General features: G+C 40.2%; 2 protein-coding genes across 3 annotated transcripts; one reads left to right on the top strand and one right to left on the bottom strand.

Annotated features, from left to right (window-relative positions):
* Window positions 1-1,256: 1,256 nt before the first annotated feature.
* cks1b (CDC28 protein kinase regulatory subunit 1B) lies at window positions 1,257-4,918 on the bottom strand. The gene is made up of 4 exons (XM_014987753.2): window positions 4,779-4,918; window positions 4,519-4,586; window positions 4,250-4,377; window positions 1,257-2,499 (listed from the first exon to the last, which is right to left on the bottom strand). The coding sequence occupies exons 2-4, from the start codon at window positions 4,575-4,577 to the stop codon at window positions 2,450-2,452; spliced, it is 237 nt and encodes a 78-aa protein (XP_014843239.1). The 5' UTR covers window positions 4,578-4,586; window positions 4,779-4,918; the 3' UTR covers window positions 1,257-2,449.
* Window positions 4,919-7,126: 2,208 nt separating this feature from the next.
* On the top strand, window positions 7,127-21,711 carry pbxip1a (pre-B-cell leukemia homeobox interacting protein 1a). 2 transcript variants are annotated; one of them, XM_014987746.2, is made up of 10 exons: window positions 7,127-7,277; window positions 8,047-8,174; window positions 11,912-11,996; window positions 12,076-12,143; window positions 12,895-13,498; window positions 14,964-15,197; window positions 16,753-16,808; window positions 17,292-17,378; window positions 17,532-17,712; window positions 19,216-21,711. In XM_014987746.2, the coding sequence occupies exons 2-10, from the start codon at window positions 8,103-8,105 to the stop codon at window positions 20,145-20,147; spliced, it is 2,319 nt and encodes a 772-aa protein (XP_014843232.2). In that variant the 5' UTR covers window positions 7,127-7,277; window positions 8,047-8,102; the 3' UTR covers window positions 20,148-21,711. The 2 variants fall into 2 exon arrangements, with proteins under 2 accessions (XP_014843232.2, XP_014843233.2); XM_014987747.2 differs by lacking the exon at window positions 7,127-7,277 and adding an exon at window positions 7,358-7,508.
* The last annotated feature ends 1,225 nt before the right edge of the window (window positions 21,712-22,936 follow it).

Raw genomic sequence — 22,936 nt, 5'->3', positions numbered from 1 at the left:
CAAGCTGTCATTTTTATTTAATCTAAATGTTTTGAAGTTGAAGCAGTGTTTCAGTGTGGATGTATATTTGCGAAACAGTTATTTAACTTCAATGTTTAAAGACAAAATATCAAAATTTTAGTATTGTTTAAATAACAGCATGAAGTTTGTAGTGTTAAAATAAAATGCCAGCATTTGCAGAGCATCAAGAAAGTATTCACAGCTCTTCACTTTTTCAACATTTCATGTTACAGATTTACTCTAAGTAAAATTGAATTGCCCAAAATTCTCCACCCAAGTAGTCCATGATGACAATATTGACCCCCAAAAAAAAGGTGTTTTGCAAATTTATTAAAAACAGGAAACTTGGAAATCAATGCTGTGAAATAAACCTTGAAAAAAGTGAAGTGCTGTGAATACTTTCTGGATGTACTGAACATAAACAAGAGCTGCAAGACATTACAAAATCTCACAATAACATATATATACACTTGTTTTCTTTCCAATTTCTGATTCCTACTATGTGACCTTTAACATTTTTGGCAAGGTAATTTCTAGTGTGAGCTTTTGCTGCCATGAGGCTCACATACTATCAAATTATGAAAAATACAACTTCAAAACTCCCAAAATATGACCAAAAATTATTGATGTCCTAACAGCCCTTTGCTATATGAATATGGTGCGATTGATATTGCAAACACAATATATTGTGCAGCCTTACTGGAAACCTAAATCTACTTGTGCACAAGTGAAATTTATTTCTTTTCATAAAATTAAAACATGTTTTCATTTATCTGATGCATTCCAACTTTAACACAAAACTTGATGTACAGTAACAGTCTGCAAATTGGTTGAAAGTTTTTACAATGTTAAAATTGTAGTTGAATTTAACATTTTATTGGAATGACCTTTGGTTTTTAGTTCAAAGTTGAAGATTCATGCATCATCATCACTTAGTGGCTTTAATAACCAGCTGAAAAGTTCCTGTGCCATTTTTTCTTAAGCTTGAAATTGTCCTTAAAAACATATACTCCATTTTCAGGGGGAATTTTAAAAAAGCAAATCAAATAAAAATGTAAACAAGATCCAAAGCAAACACAAAAGTGAAGGAACATAGAGAAAGATCCTGCCAGGGACAAACACCACTCCAACTTAGGAAAATATAACAATTTGCCGCAATGCCAAGTGAAGTAAACAGGACAAACTTAAAATATCTGGAAAGCATTGAGAAATAAAAATATACTTCTTAGAAAAAAAAAAAGAGATACAAGTACATGTAAAGCACACAAAGTTACATTTTATTCCAGTAGTTTGTCATTAGATTCAGAGTCTTGAGAAATACAAACTGGTTGCTGCTGCAAAGAGTAAATTTAGGCCGATAACATTTGGTTATTCTGCAGAGAAGACTTTGATTTTCTAAGGTCACGGCCTCATAAACAGATCAGTCATGATTACTGAAGACGGGTCTAGACAATAGCTTTGAATTAGTCTATAAACTTTTCTCAAAGTGTAACATATAATCAGTTTAAACACCCAGGAACAAATTATAAACCCTATAATCATGCTTCATCTTAAATCTCTAAAGGGCTGCACCATATTAGAAAATTATTCACTAATCTGTGCTCCAGTTAGCATTTGGAGCAAGGGTATTTCCAACTTCATAACACTCTTGGAATATTAGTCAATTAATGCAGTCATTTGAAATATGAATATTATGCTGATGTATTGTGCAGTCCTACCTCAAATCAATATTTACATCTTATGATGGTTTTGTAAATTAAGTAAAACAGGTGGACAGCTCTAACCAACCAGCTTCACCGTTTCCTGGAAAGTTTATCATGTTGAATCTTTCATGTTGCAACTTTAGACAAATCCAAACAAAAAAAAAAAAAGAACCCATCAGTAAAATTTAAAGTTTACATTTATTTATCGAAGGGCAACACAATTCATAAATACTGAGCAGCTCGTTGGTACATTCAGACCAAGTGAAGTGAAATTCTCTAAAGCAGAATGAAAAAAAGAAAAATCAAATCTAGTTCAAAACAGGAATGTTGCAGATTATCATGTGTTAAATGTCAATTTACAGTCTCATACAACCAAGCAGCTACAGGTCAGCTCGAGTCAAACTAATCTAGTCACGATCATGTGCTTCGCTCACCACACTATAGCAATCGCTCTACTAAACTGCAGATCCAAGCAGACGCTGAAGCCGTTTTAAAAAGTCAAAAAGGGTTTGAATGCGTCAGACGACGTGTTGTTGGAGAGTCCTTTTCTTACATAAAGGCCAATCCTTTTTTTTATTTTTTTCCTCTCCAACACGTTCACTCCACATCCATTGTTCATAAATGATAGTCCATCTCCAGGTCCGGCATCGTCAGCACAGAGATTCGATCCAACGGTTTGACAGCATGATGGGAACTCTGATCGGAGGCACGTAAAGGCTGAGCTTTGCAGGACCCGAAAAATACCTTTAAGATTTTGGATTAGGCAGAGGGCGCCGGAACAGCAAGATGTGAGGTTCTGGAGGGTGAAAAACACAGAAAACAAAACATGTCAAATACAACAATACTTTAAAACCGCTGAGGTCAAAACTTTAGACGTCGGGGATCAACATCCTTTGCAGATCCGATAATATCGTGGTCAAGTCCAGTCCTCCACAGCTACATCATCCGATTTTCAAACAGATTCCTGCTCTAAACACACCTGGATCCATCAGACATTCAGCTCTACAAAGGCCTGCTAACGAGCCAGTCAGTCGATCCAGGTGTGCTGGGGAAGGGACGCATCTGAAAGTTACAGGATGGGAGCTCTCAAGGACCGGACTTGGGCAGAGCCAGTATTAAGATCATACATGGGTGAGACAATGAGAGAGACTTTATTATGCAGGAGTAACAGAGGGAGCCGCTACTGGAACCCTAACCTGCTCCACAACAAGTCAGGTTTCAATATAGAAACGTATTTAAAAACAGAACCAGCTCCAGGCTTGTGTCAGACGCTCTAAAACAAAGATGAAACTCTGAAAACAGAGAATCTTGTTTCAGAATATTAGATATCTTGTGGTGGAGAGAACAAGCAAATCTCAAAACCTTGAAGCAGGGAGGAGGTGATTTGGGGGGAAAAAAACCTGAAGGGAGGGCTCCGTTTTAGGCCGTTGAAAGAAAATTACATTTTCACTGTGCATACATTTTTTTTTTTAATCACTAAGGTGATAACATTTTACTACATCCTATTCCTAAAGAAAATTTATTTTTCATCCAAAAGTTTAAGAATTTAATCTATTCAAGTGCCTTCACAAGCTCATCTTCCAGTCTGCAAATGAGAACACGTGTTCATTTAGGAAACAAGATTGCATTTCACTGAGAACTGAAAACGTTTGTATCTACAAGTTTAAGAAAACTTGCAGATGCATTTTTTGTAAAAAAAAAAAAAAAAAAAAAAAAAGTATATAATCCAACATCAATACTACTAGTACAAGCATACATAACCAAGATAATTAAAAGCTTAAACCTCTGTGGCTCTTGACACGGAGCACTCAGTTGTCAACACTTCCACTCCAACCCAGCTTCGTTTTGTTGCCGTGCACATTTCGTGCTTCGCTGTTTCTCTTACTATTTTTACCTCCCAAACACTTACAATAGTCTTGTAAGCTATTGGGGGAAAAACTGAATGTCTGAAGGTACATTCCTTTTTGACAGACCCATCACTTAATTGCATTACAGAGGGTTGTTTTTTTCCACACCACAACAACCACATTATTCAGAGTTCCAAATCATAAGTGTCAGTTTCTCAAAGTAGAAACTGAATAAATCAGTCAAAACCAAAGATAATTTATGATCCATTATTAAAACTGTATGCTAGACTTCAAGTTTCATCTTTACTAATTTCAGAACTTAAGTCCTGTTTTAAGAAGAGATTAAATATACATACAAAAAAAAGCTTATGGAGCAACCACTTCATAGTTTTATAGTGAAGTAATTGTTTAATAAGCCAGCCAACATAGGAGAGACATACTTGTGCATTTCACTTAATTTTTCACTTCTTTTTAAAAAAAAACAGGTTAATCCAGCAGTATGGATAACTAGATGTTAATATTCAAAACCTGGTAGTCATCTTAAAGAGTGGATCTAATCACATGGTCACCATCAAGGCTAGAACTTACACATATCATTAACAGTCACTTGTATAAATAAGAAACTGAAATAAACAAGGATAAAATCAGTAATATAGCTGTGTAAAGGTAAATTTATGTTTCAGCCAACACCACCCGTACCTGGTTGATGGATCATGTAATGCACCCATCCCTGGCTCTGCTGGACCCCCAGGTTCCTCCACTCGGTCTCAGACATCAAGTGGGTCTTGGGTACACGTTTTGCGATGTCTTTGGGCAGCATTACATGTCTGCAGAATTATACAACGTTAGAATAAACTGGTTCAGTTCGTGTTGGGTTGCCAGCTACAATAGTATGTCATACAACAGTTACGCAACATGAGGCCAACAAATGTCAATCATGAAAGTTGAAAACTACGAATAAAGCCCACCTGTATTCGTATTTGTCATCGTCATATTTGTCAGAGTAGTAGATCTGTTTGTGAGACATGGCGGAGGCCTGGAAAGAAGTTTCAACCGTCAGTTAGCGTCCAAAGTAAAACTAGGCTAAGTAGCGTGTTAGCAGCAAGTTTTAGTAAAGCAAGCGCAGCTAAGCTAACGGCTTTAAGTTAGGCATGAACTGGTGAGACATGTAAACAACAAGACATTATTTACCCGTTATAAACGACAGTGGGATAACTTTTACACTTACCGTATGAAAGCGCAAAGTTGCTCTGATCGAAAAATAATCAAGTTATGTAGTTATTCACATCCGATAACAGCAGGATGTTCGCTCTCTCTTTGTTTCCCTCCCGACTGTTTTCAAGCCCGCTTTACTCCGTTCAAAAAGACCTGGCTTCCCCTCATTGGTCAACCAGAAGACCAAGCTTACCTTTCATTGGCTGCTCCGAAGGTGAAACTAGATTTCATTGGCTAACACATTTTGTTAGCGGAAATAATGTAGTTTCCATCTGACTTTCCAATTGGCCAGCACAATTTGGTCTGTGGCTTTAATTGGAGGTAAAAAAAAAAAAAAAAAAAAGAAAACTTAAAGCTTACCACGTAACAAAGTTTAAAGTCTGCTCTATTTGCATTTAGTGTAGTAGTTATTTTATGCAAAAGTACAAATGTCTTGTTTTAAAATTTACATTTAAAACGGTTTAATTTTTGTTTTCATACCGATTACCATCAGTGTCACAGCAGGAGACATTTTCTACAATACATAGATCACAGTTTTCTGTAAATACTAACAAAACATGTTTTTCTTTATTTAATATTTTCCTCTACTACTTAAAAAATATTAATCTAATTGTTCCATCTTTGACACTGGTTGGTGGGATGTCAAACCTGGGTTATACTACTATTTTTAATTATTAGTAAGAATATAAGACTCTTGTGGATTACAAGAAATAAAGGGGTTTCCAAAGTGAGTGTTTTTGTTTAATGGTTTCTTCCTGTGCAGAAAACAAATCCGGATCATTTGAGACTATAAGATCTCAATCTGATACCTGTAGTTTTAAGCACAAATATGTACACGCCCGTATCATGAATATTCCTGTACCAGTTTACTATTTGCAGGGGCAAGGACCAACTTTCACACCTATTGAACGCTTACAGTGGTAACCCTTTATTTTGTTTTGGAACAGTGAGAGGAAGCTTGGACACCTTTGGAGAATCCATGCATGCAGTTTATTTCATTGATATAGGCCGGCACGAAGTAGAAAATTTAAGACTATCTTTTTAAGTGAAAAATCTGAAAAGTGAATTGTGAAAAATGCCATGCAATTGCATTCAACCTTAAGTAAAATGTGCCATTTTGTCTTTTTTCTTTACCAAATGGCCTATCTTAAAGTAACAAGAGGCAGGACATACAACCACATACCAGATGGCAATTAAGATGGATCAACCTCTATGCAGAAAGAGCATAGGCCAGGATTCTGTGCAGCAACATAAATATATATTTAGATTAATCCAGTTGTACAGAAAGATCCATCTTTCCGTCATCAGCTTTCCCAACCCTTTGAAGCATTAGCAAAGCATTCATAGGAAGGATCAAGAAAATTATGGGCAACCCTGACCATCCTCTTTACGAGGCTATCTTGGGAAGGCAGAGCATCTTCAGTCAGAGGCTTCTTCGGATTCAGTGCAGTACAGGCTGCTGCAGAAGACCTTTCCTGCCCACAGCCATCACGATATTAAATAACTCTAAGAATCTAAGTTTATGAGTTACAACAACATTTAATATTTATTACTTCCCTTTGGGATTAATAAAGTATTTTTGAATTTGAATTGAATTTTGAATTTGAAGGATTCAGCCACCACCATATGTCATGGTGGGGGAGACAAATTGAAGACAAGTTGCAGTGTTAGTTTTTCATCACATATAGCATTTTTCATATCAGACAAAAAGCTAGAATTAGCTTTTATCTGACTAGATCTCATTCTTCCACATGTCTCTCATGTCCCCAACATAGGGTAGTTAAATGGCCTTTTGCTTCTCTAGCAGCTCTTCAATCAAAACCTGCTGTTTTAAATGTGCTCAGAATATTTTTGGCTGGACTAAATTAAATAAGAAAGACTAGAGTTGTTTTATTTTTTTTTCCCTGATCTCTGTATAGTTTTACCATATTCCATATTTGAATATAGATCTACGGAGTTGTAGGAGGCAGAAAAGTGCCTATCACAGTCTGAACACTAAACACACTAATTATAGAGGATAAGGAATCAGATGATGAAACCAGTGTCCACTCTGCAGCAACCGGATCGGTGGGGGTGTCCACTCTGGTAAGTCCCACAGTCAAATATAGCTGTGTAGACGTGTCAGTGAGCCGCTGGTCCGTGCAGCCTCTCCCTGCTGTGTATAAATATGTGTGCAGGGAGGCATCCTTGGGGGTCGGGGTCACACATGAGTCTGTATTATTATAAACCCAGGAGAAGAAGCCCCGTCCATCACCTGCCGCTTTTTTCACCTGCGTGCGTCAATCACGTCCCTTTCCTGACACAACGCTTCTGCCTGAGTGGTTCAGCTGTCATCCGGGGGCGGGCGCTCCCTGGCAGATCCTGAAATCCCATTGGCTGAGAGGTTTCTTTGGTTGACGTGACGCAGCTTGGAATTCCCAAAGTTCCCAAGTTCACAGGAGAAGAGCGTTGATTTTAAGAGTAAGCAAGAGGTTTTGGAGGAAAAATCAGCTAGCGACTGGAGTATAAACAGGTTTGTGTAAATAAACCGTCTTTTATCGGGTGTAGTTTGGCGTGCTCGACGCTCCTGCTAGCTGCAGGGCCTGAGTGGGAACGCGGAAGAGTGGGAGTGGGAATGTTCAGGCTACCATCCTTTGTTTACCATCATGAGTGTACCTTCAAATCGGTTGCTACAACAACCGCAGCCCCTAAAGTGTGTCTCTAATGTGATTTAAACGGAGCCGTTACACTCCTGAGCCTGCGGGTTAGTGAGTATGTGTCTCTATTTGCCTGTTTTTGGATCAATGAGCTGCTCCAAGCTGAGGTTTCACCATCTTTGGTGATTTATCTGCCGCTCACACTGTCTGGCTGAATGGATGTGGATGAATTGTTTGTCTGTGGATGTTAAGTCAGGTGTTTTGCTTGCTTTTCCCTTCTTAATTTTACTGCGCAGCTGTGTATTATGGATGCCACCATCCCATTACATAACTGGAATCAGGCACAATCAGCTCTTTATCCCGCCTGAGCTCCGTATTGTTGCTTAAATCTTTCTTAGGTTGCACAATTGTGTCCTTTTAAACAACAGTTTGCATAATCACCTCAAACACTGCATGCATTGTGGGAGACTGTGCCTTTTTTGTATTTTTTTTCCCCCTACCTCAAAATCATGCACAATATATGCGGTAGTACTGTTATAAAATAATATCACAGCCAGTTTGTTGAGTTAGGATAATTTGCTTGAAAAGATTAGTGCCATTTGGACATGTCCACTGAGGACACGTTGTTGCTTTCGTCATCTGCAGGATATTATAAAGGTGAATCTGTGTGGTGCTGTGCCAACCTGAGCCTGCAGAGGGCGATGTCTGACAGCAGCAACAGCACAGGCAGCACTGGCTCCTCCACCAACAGCTGGACCCTCCTCTCTCCTGAGGTAAGAACCAAACTTTGGCAGCCATACAGTGACAGGAAGTCCAAATCCTTTAGCTTATCTTCATAAGAAGAGAAAACTAAACTTAATTTAGAAATTATTAATGAGTTGCATGTTGGTAAGATGCGTGGTTTTCCACTGTTGTTAAACATCTTAGTCAAAACTTTAAATGATCAGGACAACAGGTGAATGTGCATGTTTGTTGCTGACCGATATTTTCATTTTTCAAAAACTCCACTCATCCTTCCAGTCTCCAAAGTCATGGAGATTCAGCAAGATGCTGCTTCTTTTCTCGCTTATTTCTTCATTTCAATCCAGACCTTGTCTTCCTGGTTCCTGGCCTAAACCACTATGTTCACTGTTGAGCTGAATGTAAAAGTCGCACTATTAGGTGCCTTGAAATTGTATCCAAGCTGCTCCTGCCAGTTTTATAAAGCACCCCCAGGTGTGGCTTTCTTAAATTATTTAAAGGTGTCTTGGTGTGTGCAAACTTTCACCTTTGAAGTAATAAAAATGTATTGCTCTCATTATTCTGGCATTTAGAGGTTAAAAATGAATTCAGTAGTCCTCACTGACATTGAAAATACACCACTTTAAGTTGTTTAATTTCAGACAGTGAGAAAAACTGGTTGTATGCTCTTATTTGGTGTAACAGAGTAGATATGGTGGCAGTAGAAAGGGAGGAGGGTGAAAAATTAAAGCAAAATTGATCACTTGTAAAAGTTGGGTCACAAGAAAAAGGCAAAGATTTTGAATAACATCAGAAAGTGTACACATGCATAATATTCACCCAACCTCATTTCATGGAGAAATGTCGGGACCTTTTTGAAGCTAAAGTTTGTTGGTAAGTTTGTGGTTGTTGTTTTCAGAAAGGAGCTTTTTAATGAGACCTGTGATTATTTCAACTTCTACATGTTGTAAGCTTAACTCCTAACCTTTTTTTTTTCTTTTTTGGAGGGTTTCAAACTTAAACATCACTCATAAATGGGTTCATTTGTTTGCCCAGCACAGTGCTCACATATTTGCTTCCTTAGTCAGGGTGACTTTCATTGTTGAAAGACAAATAAAAGAAAGCTTCAAGCCACTGGCTCTACCTCATCTGACTTTAAAGCCACAACCAAAATGGATGAAAGCTTTGAATTTTCAATTCTGTCCATGGAAAGGCGGTGCTGTTTTAATTAAATGTATTATTATGTTAGTATGGCAATACACATTTAAAAAAAAACTTAAATGACAAAACCATAATAACCAGCAGGGGGCGATGTTGGAGAGGGAAATGTCTTTTACCTTGACTTACCTGTATTTTAGTTGTAACCAAAGCATTTCCATAGCAACTGCTTTTTTAAGAGATCCAATCGTAGTTTTACGCACAAACATAAAATAAAGAACACTAACTACCAATAAGTAGCTTATAAAAGACAACTTAATAATGTCTGATTAAAAACCTATTGAGCCACTTGAGTCAACAAATGAGTGAACATATAAACAATAAGGAAGATGTTTGTTTCTATGCATTTTTTAAAGCAGGTACAAAGAATTATTTGGGTAAAAATAAAGAATTCATATTAAGCTTTTTTGGCTTTAGCTTTCTCACTGAATCTATGACAACCAACTCTAATTTAATAATAACTGCATTATAAGATAAAAAAAAAAATCATATCCAGTCTTTGCCTACCTGCGTTTCACCATACTCAACTAGCCCATGTGAACAAACAATCCGGTTCTTCTATGGTTTTGAGATGGCAGGTGTCAATTCATCAGAGTATAGAGGGCGCTCCTTTTTCGACAACCAAAGACCCAAGACTTCTGAAAACTGAACACAGCTGCTCTAGAGCATTTAAGATGCAAATTCCTCTCATTTGTTATTGTCATCCAGTTTACTGGTCAGAAAAAAAAAACAAAGCTAAATATGCCTGATGCAGAGAGTTTTCAATAACAGAAAATGCTCTGACCTCCAACACTTCAACCAGAAAAAATATAATAAAGAATCCCCCCCGAGTTTATTGAAAATGTAAGAAAGTATTTTAATTTAGTTTATTTTAGGATGAGTTTTAATCCTGCTTGCTTTAATATTTAATAGCTACACTGGACATCTGCTGCAGGCATCCTCATCTCATTCTCCAGTCACTTGCCAAACAGTAAATTACATACATCTTCAGTAGGAAACATTTGCATGCCAACGATGTGGGAAATTAAACTCTTGTTCTTAGGGAGATGCTTATCAAGACATCCCGTAAAGTGGATGTCAACCTGGCTTGTGAATGCAAGTTTAAGTGCAACATTTCCTGTCTAAACTTGTAACCCCCGAGTCTAAAAATCCTAAAAATCTGCCGGATGTTTGCAGGAAACCAAATAATGAGTCACCAGCCGTACAAAAGGCTCGGCATGAATGAAAGCCACTCCTTCCTCTGCTATCTTTTACTGCAGAGGAATGTAATTGCATTGTTGGTTTTGTCTGCCTCAGGTGTAAAGACGGCACAAAGTTTTCGTTCCTTTAAGGAGCCAAATGCTGGGATTGTTGCCTGGCTGCATTCTGATGCAGAAGAAAAAAAACAGAAGCTTTAGATATCGCCTAGAATGTGGTCAAATATTAAATAAATCTAATAAAAAATGGTAAAAACAAAAAAAAAGCAAAATATAAACTTTTTCATTTAATTTATGTACTTCAGAAATGTTTGTGCTTTTTCTTTTAAAATAATTTAGGACATATGTTAGTCTTCATGCAAGTATTATTTATTTGTCATTTTCTAGGATTTTCTCCAGTGGGGAAAAACTTAAAATCCAATTTATCCTGTTTAACTTTGGAGCCTTCTGCTGCAATACCTGCGTACTGTGGCGCTTTGTTGAAATAATCAAGATGTAGGCTGGAACAAAAGAAAAGTTAGACAAATGAAACCTTTTAATTTGTTTTTGTTATCAATGTGGAACAAAATCCCTTCAGGAATAATTGTATTTATTTATAAACGAGGTTTTGCTGTCTCCAAACATGTAATGGAGAAATATTTGTAATGTCTCCATTACAAACATTAGTCGGCACATAATGTTTGCAATGGAGACATTACGAACATTAGGCACCAACTACACACCTACTAGTTGTTCGGGAGTCCTTTGCTTCCTACCATCACAAACATAAACCATTTAATCGGTTAAACTCCACCGGGATTTTAACAAACGTCACTAGTCTGCGTCCTGACACGTGCAAGCCAGACGAAAAACAACAACCATGACGGACTATAATGAGGATTAAGTTGTTAATATACTGGCTCCGATCGGACAACAACTTTAAAATCGTAAGCTGAGCTCCACCGTTAGCATCCATGTTTATTTCCGCAAACGCTGAGCTCTTCTTCTTCTTCTTGTTCGTCTTTTTCGTGGCGGTGGACAAAACACTGTACAGGCGCTCTCGATGTGTGACGGTATTGCGCCCTCTACTGTGCATTCTTAACACTTTCAGGTCGCGTCAGGTCACACTGGTGATCACATACAAGTCGCATATATTTGGAAGCGTAAACAACCACAGAAAAAAAAGATCAGATTTGACAAAAAAAAAAATAGGAATAGGGTCACTCCAGGCTACAGTGTGAACATCTCCCTTGTTTTTTATTTTATTGTTTTCTAAAATATACTTGTTGTTTTCACCTTAAAGGACGTGTCTGTTAGTGGTTTAAGGTGACAGGTATGTTTTCCTGTCATTGCCACCTGTTTTAACGCGGATCCTGTTGGCTCTTCTCTCCCCACAGGAAGCTGCCATTGAGAATGTTGGGCCTGCAGACGACGGCACAGAGAGTCTGGGCGATGCCCCCAGTCTCTCTGAGGAGGTGGCAGGTACTGACCAGTCTACCTCTACCCTGGGGTGTAAACGAGCTGCTGTTTCTGTTCCGACATGCTGTGAACTTTGTTTCAGGAGCTGCAGCAGAGGAGAAACCAGCTGAGCTCCCAGTAGAAACTATCTTGTCTGAAGAAGGCCATCAGGTTGGTGCCGAGAGTCGTGCAATTACAGAGCTTTTAAATTATTAGGAAGCAAACCTTTAAAGAGCACAATACTGAACTATAGGGCTGAAACGATTGAATTAATCGATTACTGAAATAATCGTCAACTGATTTAGTAATTGATTCATCATTGTCAGGACCATGCGAACTTTAAAAAAAAGCAATTTGCTGAAAGAACAACACACTTGGAGCATTAATTAAGCCAAAAAAATGTGCAAAGAATTTATATTTTGCACTTAAGATGGAAAAACATTCTTTGTTTGTAAGCAGAACTCCTCAAGTGGCATTTTTAGCTTCACCTGGTTAAATTTCTGCTAAAAAAATCTCCTATTAATCACTTTTTCTATCCATTTATTAATCCCAAAAAAATTATCGATGAGAAGGGACAAGGGTGTAAAGAAAATGGATGGATGGATAGAAGGTAGTATTATTTTTTTTAGCTGCAAATGCATCTTTGCTACAAATGATCAAGCGTTCATTAAATAAATGTTACTGCAAAAACGCAACTGAAAAATTAACTTATTTGCAACATTTTATGTACATCGATATTGTGTGAAAATAAGATTTAAGTAGATGAAAAGTTTTTTGTTTTTTTAAATCTGATTAATCGTCAGAATAATCAAATGGACTAATCAGCTACTAAGATAATCATCAGTTGCAGCAACAATGAAATGTGTTGAGCTCGGTAGCTGAAAAAGTGAAATCCTGAATGATGAGTTTCTCTCATGTTCAGGTGTGTCAGGAAACTTCCCCAGAGTCCGGCGAGGGTCCGATCCCTTCCAGCCCGTCCCGACTGAGCCCTCCCCCATCCAGCCCTCTGGAGGCCTCGTACATCGACACGGAGAGTCAGCCGCCGGTCATCCACGACATCGTGACCACCTCTCCCAGCGACAACGAGCCTCAAGGCGCCATGCCTTTGGTCGGCAGCATCGATCTGGCCGCTCAGCTGGACATCCCGGCTGACGTTCTGCTGGCGGACCCCGCCGTGTCTCCCCCTCACACGACGGACGCCTCCGCCGAGGCTGCGCTCCACACGCCCGCTGATTCTGAACCGACGCCTGCGAGTGCGGTTGCCCGGAGTGACGTCTGGAGCTCTGAACCTGAGGTCACCGTTCCCACGGAGACCCTTACAGCCGCTGAGCCCCCGCCTCACGTCGAGGCTGAGGTCAGCTTTGCTGCAGAGCCTCCCAGTCCGGTCCCAGAGCGACCGAAGACCAGAGGAAGTCCTGACCCGGAGACGGTCGGCTCTGCCGAGGCAGAGGAAGGCGTGGCTGATGCTGAGAGAGAGGAAGAAATGCCATCCGAGTCACAGAACGTGGATGAGGAAGAAGAGGAAGGTACATTGGTTTCCGATCACTATTCCTAAATGCATTCCCAATCATTTTTTTAATCATGAAAAAATGAATACAGTCAAAAAAACGTAAAACGCCCGAAGGCTAAAAGCTAATAAGCTCATAATTTGATATCTGAAGAAAATTGAGCTACAAATCATCAATGCTAAAATCTGTTATTTTAAAGAAATGCCTTCGTTTAGATACTTTGAAATAAAAATAGGTTTTCTCAAATGAGAACTCATTTTTATCCTTGCCCTCAAAAGCTCAGCTGCGCCTGATTTTATCAATAAAACCTATTCACAATCTGTTAAAATATCAATAAATAGCTGCCTCTGTACTTTAAGTACTTCTTAAAATTAAGTAACGCTGAACATCATTTTAGATTAATGTAAGTTGGCAGCTGACAGAGAGGCCTGTGACAATTAATCGCAATATTAAATTAAATCAAGCTCAATAATTTCCATTTCCTGATTTATAATTTTTCTGTTTTTTTTTCTCTCTTTCTACCAAAAACCTTCTTCAGTCTTCAGTCTAGTGTTTTGGCCTCAACTAAACCTTTTTTTGGAAGTACAATTTTGTTCACAGCGACTTCATAATTATTCTGTTGTTTTATTTATTCTGAGTATTTAAAATGCCAGTTTCTGAGCTAAATGCAGTTTATTGATCTTTAAGCATGCGTCCTTACATTATTATCCCATTATTATTATATTAAATTAACAATATCGTCGTTTATCGCTATAACTTCAGCCCTATTTTCTAACATGACAATCCTACACGCTGATAAAAATCGCTTTGATTGGATTGATAAAATCATGTTTAAGCAAAGTTATTGTTTGAAGGTTGTTTTTATTTGCCCCTTTGGTGACGATTAAAAATGTTTTTGATAATCTCACATTAACACAGATTATTCATTAATTTATGAAGCTTCTGCTGCATCAGGAAGGCGTCTCATTTCTGTTCATGATGCAGCAGAGCTTCGTTCTTTGCAGTTAAATCGAATAATAAGACGAAGAGGCGAACTCTGAGATGATTTGGGACCACATTCATGTTAGCATCTGGAATATGATTTACTGGTCTGACGGCGAGTCCCACACCCCGTTGAGGAAATGCATAAACCCTCAAGCATGAAATTGCTGCTGTTGTAATTTAGAGGGGGGAGAAAAATGTCACCCATTTCCACATGCAGCAGTCTGCCTTTGTCACCGGCGTTCCTCACATGGTGTTTGCAAAATTCCCTTTGTTTTGCCTGCCATTTTCTGTATGTTGGGCAGGCTGCCAGTGGACGATTATCGTTTTGGAAACGGGTTCAACACTCGACAGTTTAGCCTCCAGAGATGCAGGAATGATTAATAGAAGTGGTATGGCGGGACAGCTGAGTATTTGCGGTTGAGTTTGAGGCTCGTTGGCACAAAGACTCTGCTGTTGCCGTCTTCTGTTTTCATCTTCCGCTTTTTTTTTTTTTTTCCAGATCAGTCCAGCAGCATAGAGACGGGTGAAGTGAACGGCTTTGATGATGGACTGAGGAGGAGGAACGTTCCCTCCTTTGAAGCGCCAAGACCAAGAACCTCCGATGAGGAGGACGACGAAGAGGAGGTCGAGTTCAAGATGGCAGAGAGGCAAGAGGACAAGCCGTGGTTCTCCATGAACAAATGCGTTGTGGCTGCTTTGGTCCTGCTCTTCTTAGGTTCCCTGTTTCTGTCAGGTGAGTTCCTCTTCTGCGCTGCTAAATCCCAGGTGGTTCTGCTTTTTAAAGCTTTTTGCAGCAAAAATTTGTCAGTTTAGAGACGTGCAAAGCTAACCAAAGATTAAAAACAAACGTATAAGTAAAACTGACTCTACAAGAAACATGTTGAGTCAAAGAACGGCAAGTTGGTTTAATCTTTGCCTCCTAATTATCTTTGTTTTTAATTTATTTCTACCTGAGAGTCAGAATCAAAGATCACAACAATTTAATTCTACATTTAACGTTAATGTTTCCAAGCCCTCTGAATCCGCACCACATCCTTCCCTCTGGAACCAACTCGCAGCAAGTACCATCTGATGGCACTTTGCACGACGAACGGGTTCATTTTCTAACCAGCTGCAGGGTTCCTACGTCTGCTTGAAATCCTTGAATTTCAATTAGATGTTTTCAAGGTTTGGAAAGTGCTTGATATTCAAACTGCACAGTTTTGTATTAAAGTACAATCTAACATTTGATTAAACGTTTAAATTTAGAAAGCGTTACTTACAGTTTTCTAAGTATTTTTTTCTCACTGAAGTTAAATCAGATAAAATGTCAGTTAGAATGAGCAAAACTATTTCTATTTGCTTAAAGCCAGAAAACGTAGTGAGAATATTCCTCAGAGATTCTTTTTTTTTTTTAGCTTTCTTTTTACATTTTGTTTTCGATTAATTTGAGCAGGAGGATCATTTACCCATGATTTGTTTGGATTGTTTCAGTATAATTAATATTTATTATTCCTAATGGCTCCATAAGTTACTGATCGATGTAATTTATACAAAAGGTTGTTTTGTATTTTATAAACAATCGTTTTTATGTCAAACTAGTGTTTTGTTCTCGGACCAGTCAGGTGTGTAGGATGTCTCTGTGTGAGAGAGACATTTCTGAACATAACATTTTTATTTATTTTAGGTAACCTTGTCCCTGCTGTGAAACATAGAATACTACATTAATAATTGACACTACTTTTTTTTTTTTTTTTTTAGTTGTATTGTTTTCATCTTCAGTGTGTGGTACTGGAAGCTGGAATAGTCTGAGTTTGTACGAACCCTGCGGTCATACAGAACGATCTATTAGAGAACGACTGCATTTGAGTCGCGTAAACATGTTTCTTTGCCGTCGTCAGCAACACTCAGGTGTCCGTTTATTTGAATCCTGTCGACTAAGCTGCGCTACGTCAACAGGCTTCCTCTCTGACCTGGATAATGCTAGGTCGAGCATCAAAGATGAGAGCGCAGCGTAAGCTCCGGCCCTCGCCGCCCAGCGCTCTGCAGATTGTCGGAGGGTTTATCTGCTCTGACGGTTCCTGCAGCGACAGCAGGAAAAAAGCAAATGACACTCTTTCTGAAGCGCGGAGTGACGCCGTTTGTTGCCGTTTAGGGGGAATCGTGAGGGCGTGGTTCGATATCGGCGCAGAAGTGCTGGAATGTTTATGTTCGATGGAGTGAGAAACACGATTCCTTTTCAGCTGGCTGTGTGCTGCGGTTGAAAATACTTGTTAATAAAAAACATATTGTGTGTTCTTGTCTTGCAGGTGACATTGACAGCCCTGATTTGACTGACAGAGACGTAGTCAAAGACCAAAAGCAGGTCAGCTTTTACCTTTTAATCTCACAAACTGCAAAAAACATGAAATCCTGCCAAATATTTTTGGTCCAGTTTTTAGTGCAAATATCTTAGTTTGCTTGAAATTAGATGAAACTGACTTACAAGTAACTTTCCGCAAGATACAGGACTTTGATTTAAGTAAATAAATCCTTAATATTGACGCAAAAGTCCAACTGGCAGATTATTTAGCTTGTAAGAAGAATGTTTTCTGTGTTATGTTATTTTAAAATATCAACATTAAGGAGTTATTGACTAAAAACTTCTTGCTCGTAAGTTAGTTTTGTCTTATTTCAAGTGTACTAAGATGTTTTACTAAAATGTAGGCCAAAATATTCAATGTCCAGTATCCATCTGAGCCATTTTTGTTCAGCAAATCATCAGTATTGAACCTGTTCAATAAAAATAGGTAAACAACATATTTTAAAAGCATGCATTCTATTCACACACCCCTGAATTTCTCTTCAGGGCTGTCTTTACAGTGATCCACAGAAAATGAAAGGAATGCTGAATGAAATGAGAGAGCAAATCACTCATCTGGAGACTCGAATTCAGGTCGGCATGCAATCCTATTGGTTTCAGTTCTTGACCTTCATCCTTCCTTACGGCAAAGCCTCTTCAAAGCGCAGATATCCCACCTTTTATTTATTGCTGAAGCTTTGGGATTTCATTTGCAACCCGCCTCGATTTTTGCCTTCTGCCTCTCAGATTAGGACAGAACAACTTAATTCGGAGATGCAGGCGATGGCCGAGAGCGACGACGAACTGGACAGAGCTGGTCTGGAGGAGAAGACGTTAAATCTGAAGGAGGAGCTGGCGACTCTGCTGACGCTGAGCAGAGAGCTGGAGAGTCTGCGGGACCGAGTGAACAAATACAACCAGTCCGCAGGTACGACTGCGACGTCATAAATCTGGTTTACGTGGAAAAATAAACGCATTACTGTTACAATGCTGGCCTTTTGTGATGCAAGAAAGGAAGAATGAGCCTTTTTAAATGGAAAAACCTTGAAAAAAAATAACTTCCTCACACTCAAGCTAATACTTTATTTAAGAACCTCAATTTAATTATAAAATTCAGTTTTTATTTGCAGTTGATCGAGAAGACTTGACCGACGTCCCTTCTTTATTTGAAGAAGTTCTCCTAATCTCTCAGAATGTGATGACCGTCCTGATATTTGGTTACAAAGTTTAACTTTGCTCAGATAAACTCATTGTTCTGTTAATTAGGGTGAAAACTGCAAAAAACCAAAATATTACCAAGTAATTTTGATCCAGTTGCAAGTGCCAATATCTTAGTTCACTTCAACTAAGACGAAATTAACTTACAAGTAATTTTGATACAGCAACTTAAGTAAATAAATATTTAATATCAGTAAAAAAAAGAAAATAAAAATAGTACAATTTAATTCATCCTTTCCTGTAGTGAAGACACTGAAAGATTATTTGAGTTCTAAGAAGACATTTTCCTATGTTAGAAGTAAAATAATCTCCTTAACTTTGGATTTCTCATCAATGTTAAGGAATTATTTACAAGATTTGCGCTCTAGAAAAAAGACTTTGGGTTTTTGCAGAGAGGTTGAAAAATAAAATCCCTCCTCATCCTCAACTTTCAGATTTCAGAGATTTGGATCTTATAATTTCACCCCTAATGAAAAGTAATCCCACAGCATAATGCTGCCATCTCCATGTCTCATGGTGGCTCACGTGTTGTTTTACCTTTAAAGGTGATCTGTTATGCTTCCTTGAACAGATTAGGATATGTCCAAGTACAAAATCGTTCTTAGAAAATGAGATTTTAGGTCAGTTCTGACTATTTTGAGCTCCTTTCAGCTGTTTTGTTAATTTAAATGCAAATAAGCTACTGCTAGCTACGCTCCCTCCACAACTCGACGTTTACACTCCCACGTGAAAATGGCTGCAAACAGAGCCGCAATTATACAACCGTACATCTTGGAAAAGAAGTAGTAGGGGCTCCTGCACAACCAACAAGAATGCAGCAAGTGGTTTCTGAATGGTAAATAAACAACAAAACACTTATGTCTCTTCCAGCAGCCATTGCACAAGGAGTACAGTGGTAAAACCAGCTGACCCAACATGGTGGAGCTCCACTTGGGTTGCTAGGTAACGAGCTGGGGCTGTCAGGTAACGGTGCAGTGTGACTCAACATTCAGGAGGTTTTTTAAATGATTCATTTATTAGGTTCCAAAAAAACGGCTGGGTGGGGTTTTTTTTGTTTTGTTTTTTTTTACAAGAAGTTAAGACCCAAACAAAAGTGCAAAAAGTGAATTTTGCACTTTCAGTCCGCTTTAAACCTTTGTTCACAGTTTCAATACCTCAGCACTCGCACCGTCTCTGAATCTTTAATATCCTCATTTCTCTTCATATGATGCAGGAAAGGCGTCGTCTGCTCCCGCTTCATCTTCTGAGTCTGATGCCGAAGACGCTCAGAGCTCCCAGACGGCAGCCGGACCAGAGAGGGAGCAGGACGAACAGCTGGAGGAAGAGCTCCACTGTCAGAAGGATCTGTTGGACGACATCAAGAAACGCCTGGGAGGGATGAAAAAGGACGCAGGGGATGGGAAGCAAGTTTGGGAGAACCTAGACGGGATCCAGGAGCAGCTTTCCAAACATGTGGAGAGTTGGGAGAAGACGAAGCCGCACGGGCCAAAATGGAAAGGGAAGAAAGAGAAAAAACAGGAGCGGGACCACTGGAAGAAAGAGGAGAAGAAGGACAAGGAGTGGAAGCACAGCAAGGAAGAGAAGAAGGAAAAGGAAAACTCTCACAAAGAGTCCTGGAGGAAACACCAGGACGAGTGGCAGAGGAGGAAGAGCGAGCGCAGGATGGACCGGGAGGAGAGGAGGAAGGAGAAGCCGTGGCACAGCCGGCCGGGGGAAAACTCCCATCAGCCCCGGCAGCCGCATCATCACCATCAGCACCACCACAACGACTTCTGGAGGGACCAGGAGCTCAAGCTGCACCGCAACGTCCGCCCCCAGCTGGGCTGCTCCTCGCTGGAGGACTGCGCCTCCAAGGAGGGCCTGTACCCGGTGGAGCTGGCCGAGTTCGAGGAGCTGCTGGAGGGCTACCTGAGCAAGCTGGAGGGCTCCCCCAGCGAGAGCAAGGACGAGCTCCGCAAGGTCACCGCCGACTTCTTCGAGGACGGCGTCTTCATCCACGACCGCGTGCGCTTCGGGGACTTCGCCGAGGATGTGGCGGACGTCCTGGAAGACATGGTGGACGTCATGGAGGGCAGCGACTCCCTCGAGGAGGAGATGGAGGAGTTCGAGCGGGAGGCGCTGTGGAAGTTTGCCGCCACGGCTTAGAAGGATTCAAAAGCATTAAAACCCAAGAAGAACAGTTCTCGTGGTGGTTTTGTAGGACATTTCCCTTCCTGCTCCTCCTCTTCTGAGCTGTAGTTGTCGTAGCTTTTGGTACGGACTCCTAATTGTGTCCCTGAAAGTCTCTAATTATAAGCTAGACTGTGTTTGTCATTTTGGGCTTAGTTGTTACCTACCTCTGTCCCGGTCATGGCTCCTGATTCAGAGTAACCGTAAACTGTGTGACGTTTTTTTGTTTGTTTTTTCGCTTTAATCGGTGCATGTTGCAGTGATGTGAATTTAAACCCAGACCAGACAGGAAGCGACATGAAGTCGATCAGTATTACCCAGTAAATCATTCTTTCAGTTGGTTCTCCAGTGAAGAGGAGATCCTGCTGCGTTCGGCGATCGTTATCAGATCAGGTCCGACCGGTTTCTTTGCCAGCATCCTTTTTTCTTTTTTTTTTCTTTTTCACCAAGCAAACAAGAGAAAGAGAGAGAGATATGTTATGAGCCTCCAGCATTTTTTAATTTTTTTAATTTTTCTTTTATCTGACTCGCCTCTGATCTGTTGACTCGATTTCTGCTCCTGGAGGGGAAAAAAAGCAATAGCAAAAGAGTCGAGACTTCTTAACCACTTTAGCACTTTTCCTCAAGCATGTCGGACACATTTCCCTCCACTGCTTTCTGTAACGCATAAAGACACTCAGACCAGTCTGGGGTTAGTAAACATGGAGAACTTCCTTCAGCTCATCTGCTGATGCAGCAGAATTAGTTCTGCAGCCAAACCTGTAATTTTCCTCCTCTTGCTTTGTTCAGACGTTTGACTTGACTTGCATGCAGATGATTTGGATGTTGTTTCCAGAGTTTAGATTATAAAAGACATGAAAGCATCTGATTTTCGCGCATCGGGTGAAGGTGAAAGGAAAATCAGCACAAAGACGAGCCTGAAAAGTTCACAGTTTGTTCCTTTTCCTTCCGCCGGTGTTGATGTGAAGTTGGAGCCGTCGGGTCGGGATTGTTCAGGAGAAGCTCTGGTGTGATTATTTATTCTGTCACTACTGCTCCCGTCTCCTCCCCGTCGTCTGTGTGAATCCGAGGAGCGACGGACTCGGTCCTGGGCCGTTCACGCCGAATGTTGAAGCGACCTTCGTTTACGTTGCGTACCAGCTGCTGCTTAACGTGCCTTTACCACAATATGAAGAACTCAGATTGGACCAGAGTTTCTCCGATTTCACTGGCTTCTGCTAGAAGAGGAAGGAGTTTCGGCGACTTTTAAGTCGCCCTGCTGCTCGCAGGCCAGAGAGTGAATGTTTGGGGAGTTTACTTGTGAGGTGGTTTATTTCTGAAGACCTGCTTGACCAAAGGTGTTTGAAGGAGTCCTCGAAGCACAGATCGAAGCGAGAGTTTAATCGATATTTGAAAGTGTTCCTGCGTCCGCGGGGCGACGATAGGGCTCAACGGATGTGACTTCATTTGACCCCTGGGCAAATATAATTTCTTTCATCATCAGTTGTCTCCTGTTTTTTATGAAATAAATGTTGAGTTCAATAAATTTTTCACCATTTTGGTTGAAGTTTCTTTTTGTTTTCAGAAGTTTTTTTGGTCCGTTTGACGGGGGTTAACTCCAGGGTAGAGTGACTGATTATCTTTGTTGTCCATTCAGTCCGTTGGTAACTCCTTGTTTCTTCCTGAACATCCAAACAAGTTTCCTACTGGTAGAGGTTGACGGTTTGGTCTTCGACGAAGGCTCAAGACATCCTAAAAATGTTTCTTTAAAAAATTAGAAAGGGATCCGAAAATCTTTTCCCATAACCTGGACACTTCCTGAGACATTCCCATTGTTCTGAGGATTGTCTGATCCGATGTTAAATAAATTATTGTCCTAACCTTCGGCTCCAGGCAATCACAAGATTTACTGACGGCCTAAATAGCTTTCCACCAAGTGGAAAGAACAAGATCAGGGGTCTGCAAGCGCCACTGTCCTGCAGCGTTTGGATGCATCCCTGCTCCAGCACACCTGTGTCAAATTGTCAGCCAATTACTCAGCTTTTGCAGAACTTACTGACATGCCAAAGAGGTAATTCAATCTTTCCATTCAGGTGTGTTGGAGCAGAGAAGCAGGGACAGTAGCAGTCCAAAAGTGGAGCACTTAAATCGTTTTTTCTGTTCCAAGCTGGAAAGAAACTGAACTACTTTTATTCTGCATGATCAGAGCGTATAAACTTATGCAAAGGCTTATACAGTAACTGGTTACAATTCCCTGGAGCCGCCCAGCCCAGTGTGACACACGCCGCCTCTCTGAGTCGCTACGTGCTGGAAACAGGAGCTGATGGCATGACTGGCATCCGTGATCTCAGCTGTGATGCCCAGCTGAAGCGTTTACACGCAGGCTCGGGCCTGTGCCTCAAATGAAGGCATGGAATCCATGTTGGCTTCCGCCGATGTCACCCAGCTGATATGCTGATGAACGAGAACAAGTCGTTCATTACGACAGCGCAGACAGAGCCTGCCATTCTTTGCATAACACAACCAGGCAGATTAGAGGCGCTTCGGCGCAGATTCGCCGCTTCCTCCCTCCCTGGAATGGCGTTTGCTTTGATTTAAAAAAAAAAAAAAGTTTAAATCCCAACAACTAACACATGAAAAGGAAAAACAGCTAGCTAGTCGCTCGGTTTTGCAAACACGTAAAGAATCATCATTTCTGTCTTTGTTTTGAGTGTGTTCGGTTGGAGACAACAGAGGGTGTGTTGGACCTCGGTACCATTATTTGAGTCATGTTTTGTGTAAACTAA

This window comes from Poecilia mexicana, unplaced genomic scaffold (genome assembly GCF_051168715.1).
Source record: "Poecilia mexicana isolate PSO_F unplaced genomic scaffold, ASM5116871v1 scaffold_11, whole genome shotgun sequence".
Lineage (NCBI taxonomy): Eukaryota > Metazoa > Chordata > Actinopteri > Cyprinodontiformes > Poeciliidae > Poecilia > Poecilia mexicana.
Note: the sequence above shows the minus strand (reverse complement) of the source record. Positions and strands in the feature narration are given on the sequence as shown.

Excerpts from the sequence above, each read along its gene's own strand:
- pbxip1a (XM_014987746.2), top strand. The coding sequence starts at position 8,103 with ATGTCTGACAGCAGCAACAGCACAGGCAGCACTGGCTCCTCCACCAAC. Across the intron at positions 15,198-16,752 it reads AGGTTCCCTGTTTCTGTCAG|GTGACATTGACAGCCCTGAT; the intron begins GTGAGTTCCTCT and ends CTTGTCTTGCAG. Across the intron at positions 16,809-17,291 it reads TAGTCAAAGACCAAAAGCAG|GGCTGTCTTTACAGTGATCC; the intron begins GTCAGCTTTTAC and ends ATTTCTCTTCAG.
- cks1b (XM_014987753.2), bottom strand. The coding sequence starts at position 4,577 with ATGTCTCACAAACAGATCTACTACTCTGACAAATATGACGATGACAAA. Across the intron at positions 4,378-4,518 it reads GATGACAAATACGAATACAG|ACATGTAATGCTGCCCAAAG; the intron begins GTGGGCTTTATT and ends ATAATTCTGCAG. Across the intron at positions 2,500-4,249 it reads TTACATGATCCATCAACCAG|AACCTCACATCTTGCTGTTC; the intron begins GTACGGGTGGTG and ends TTCACCCTCCAG.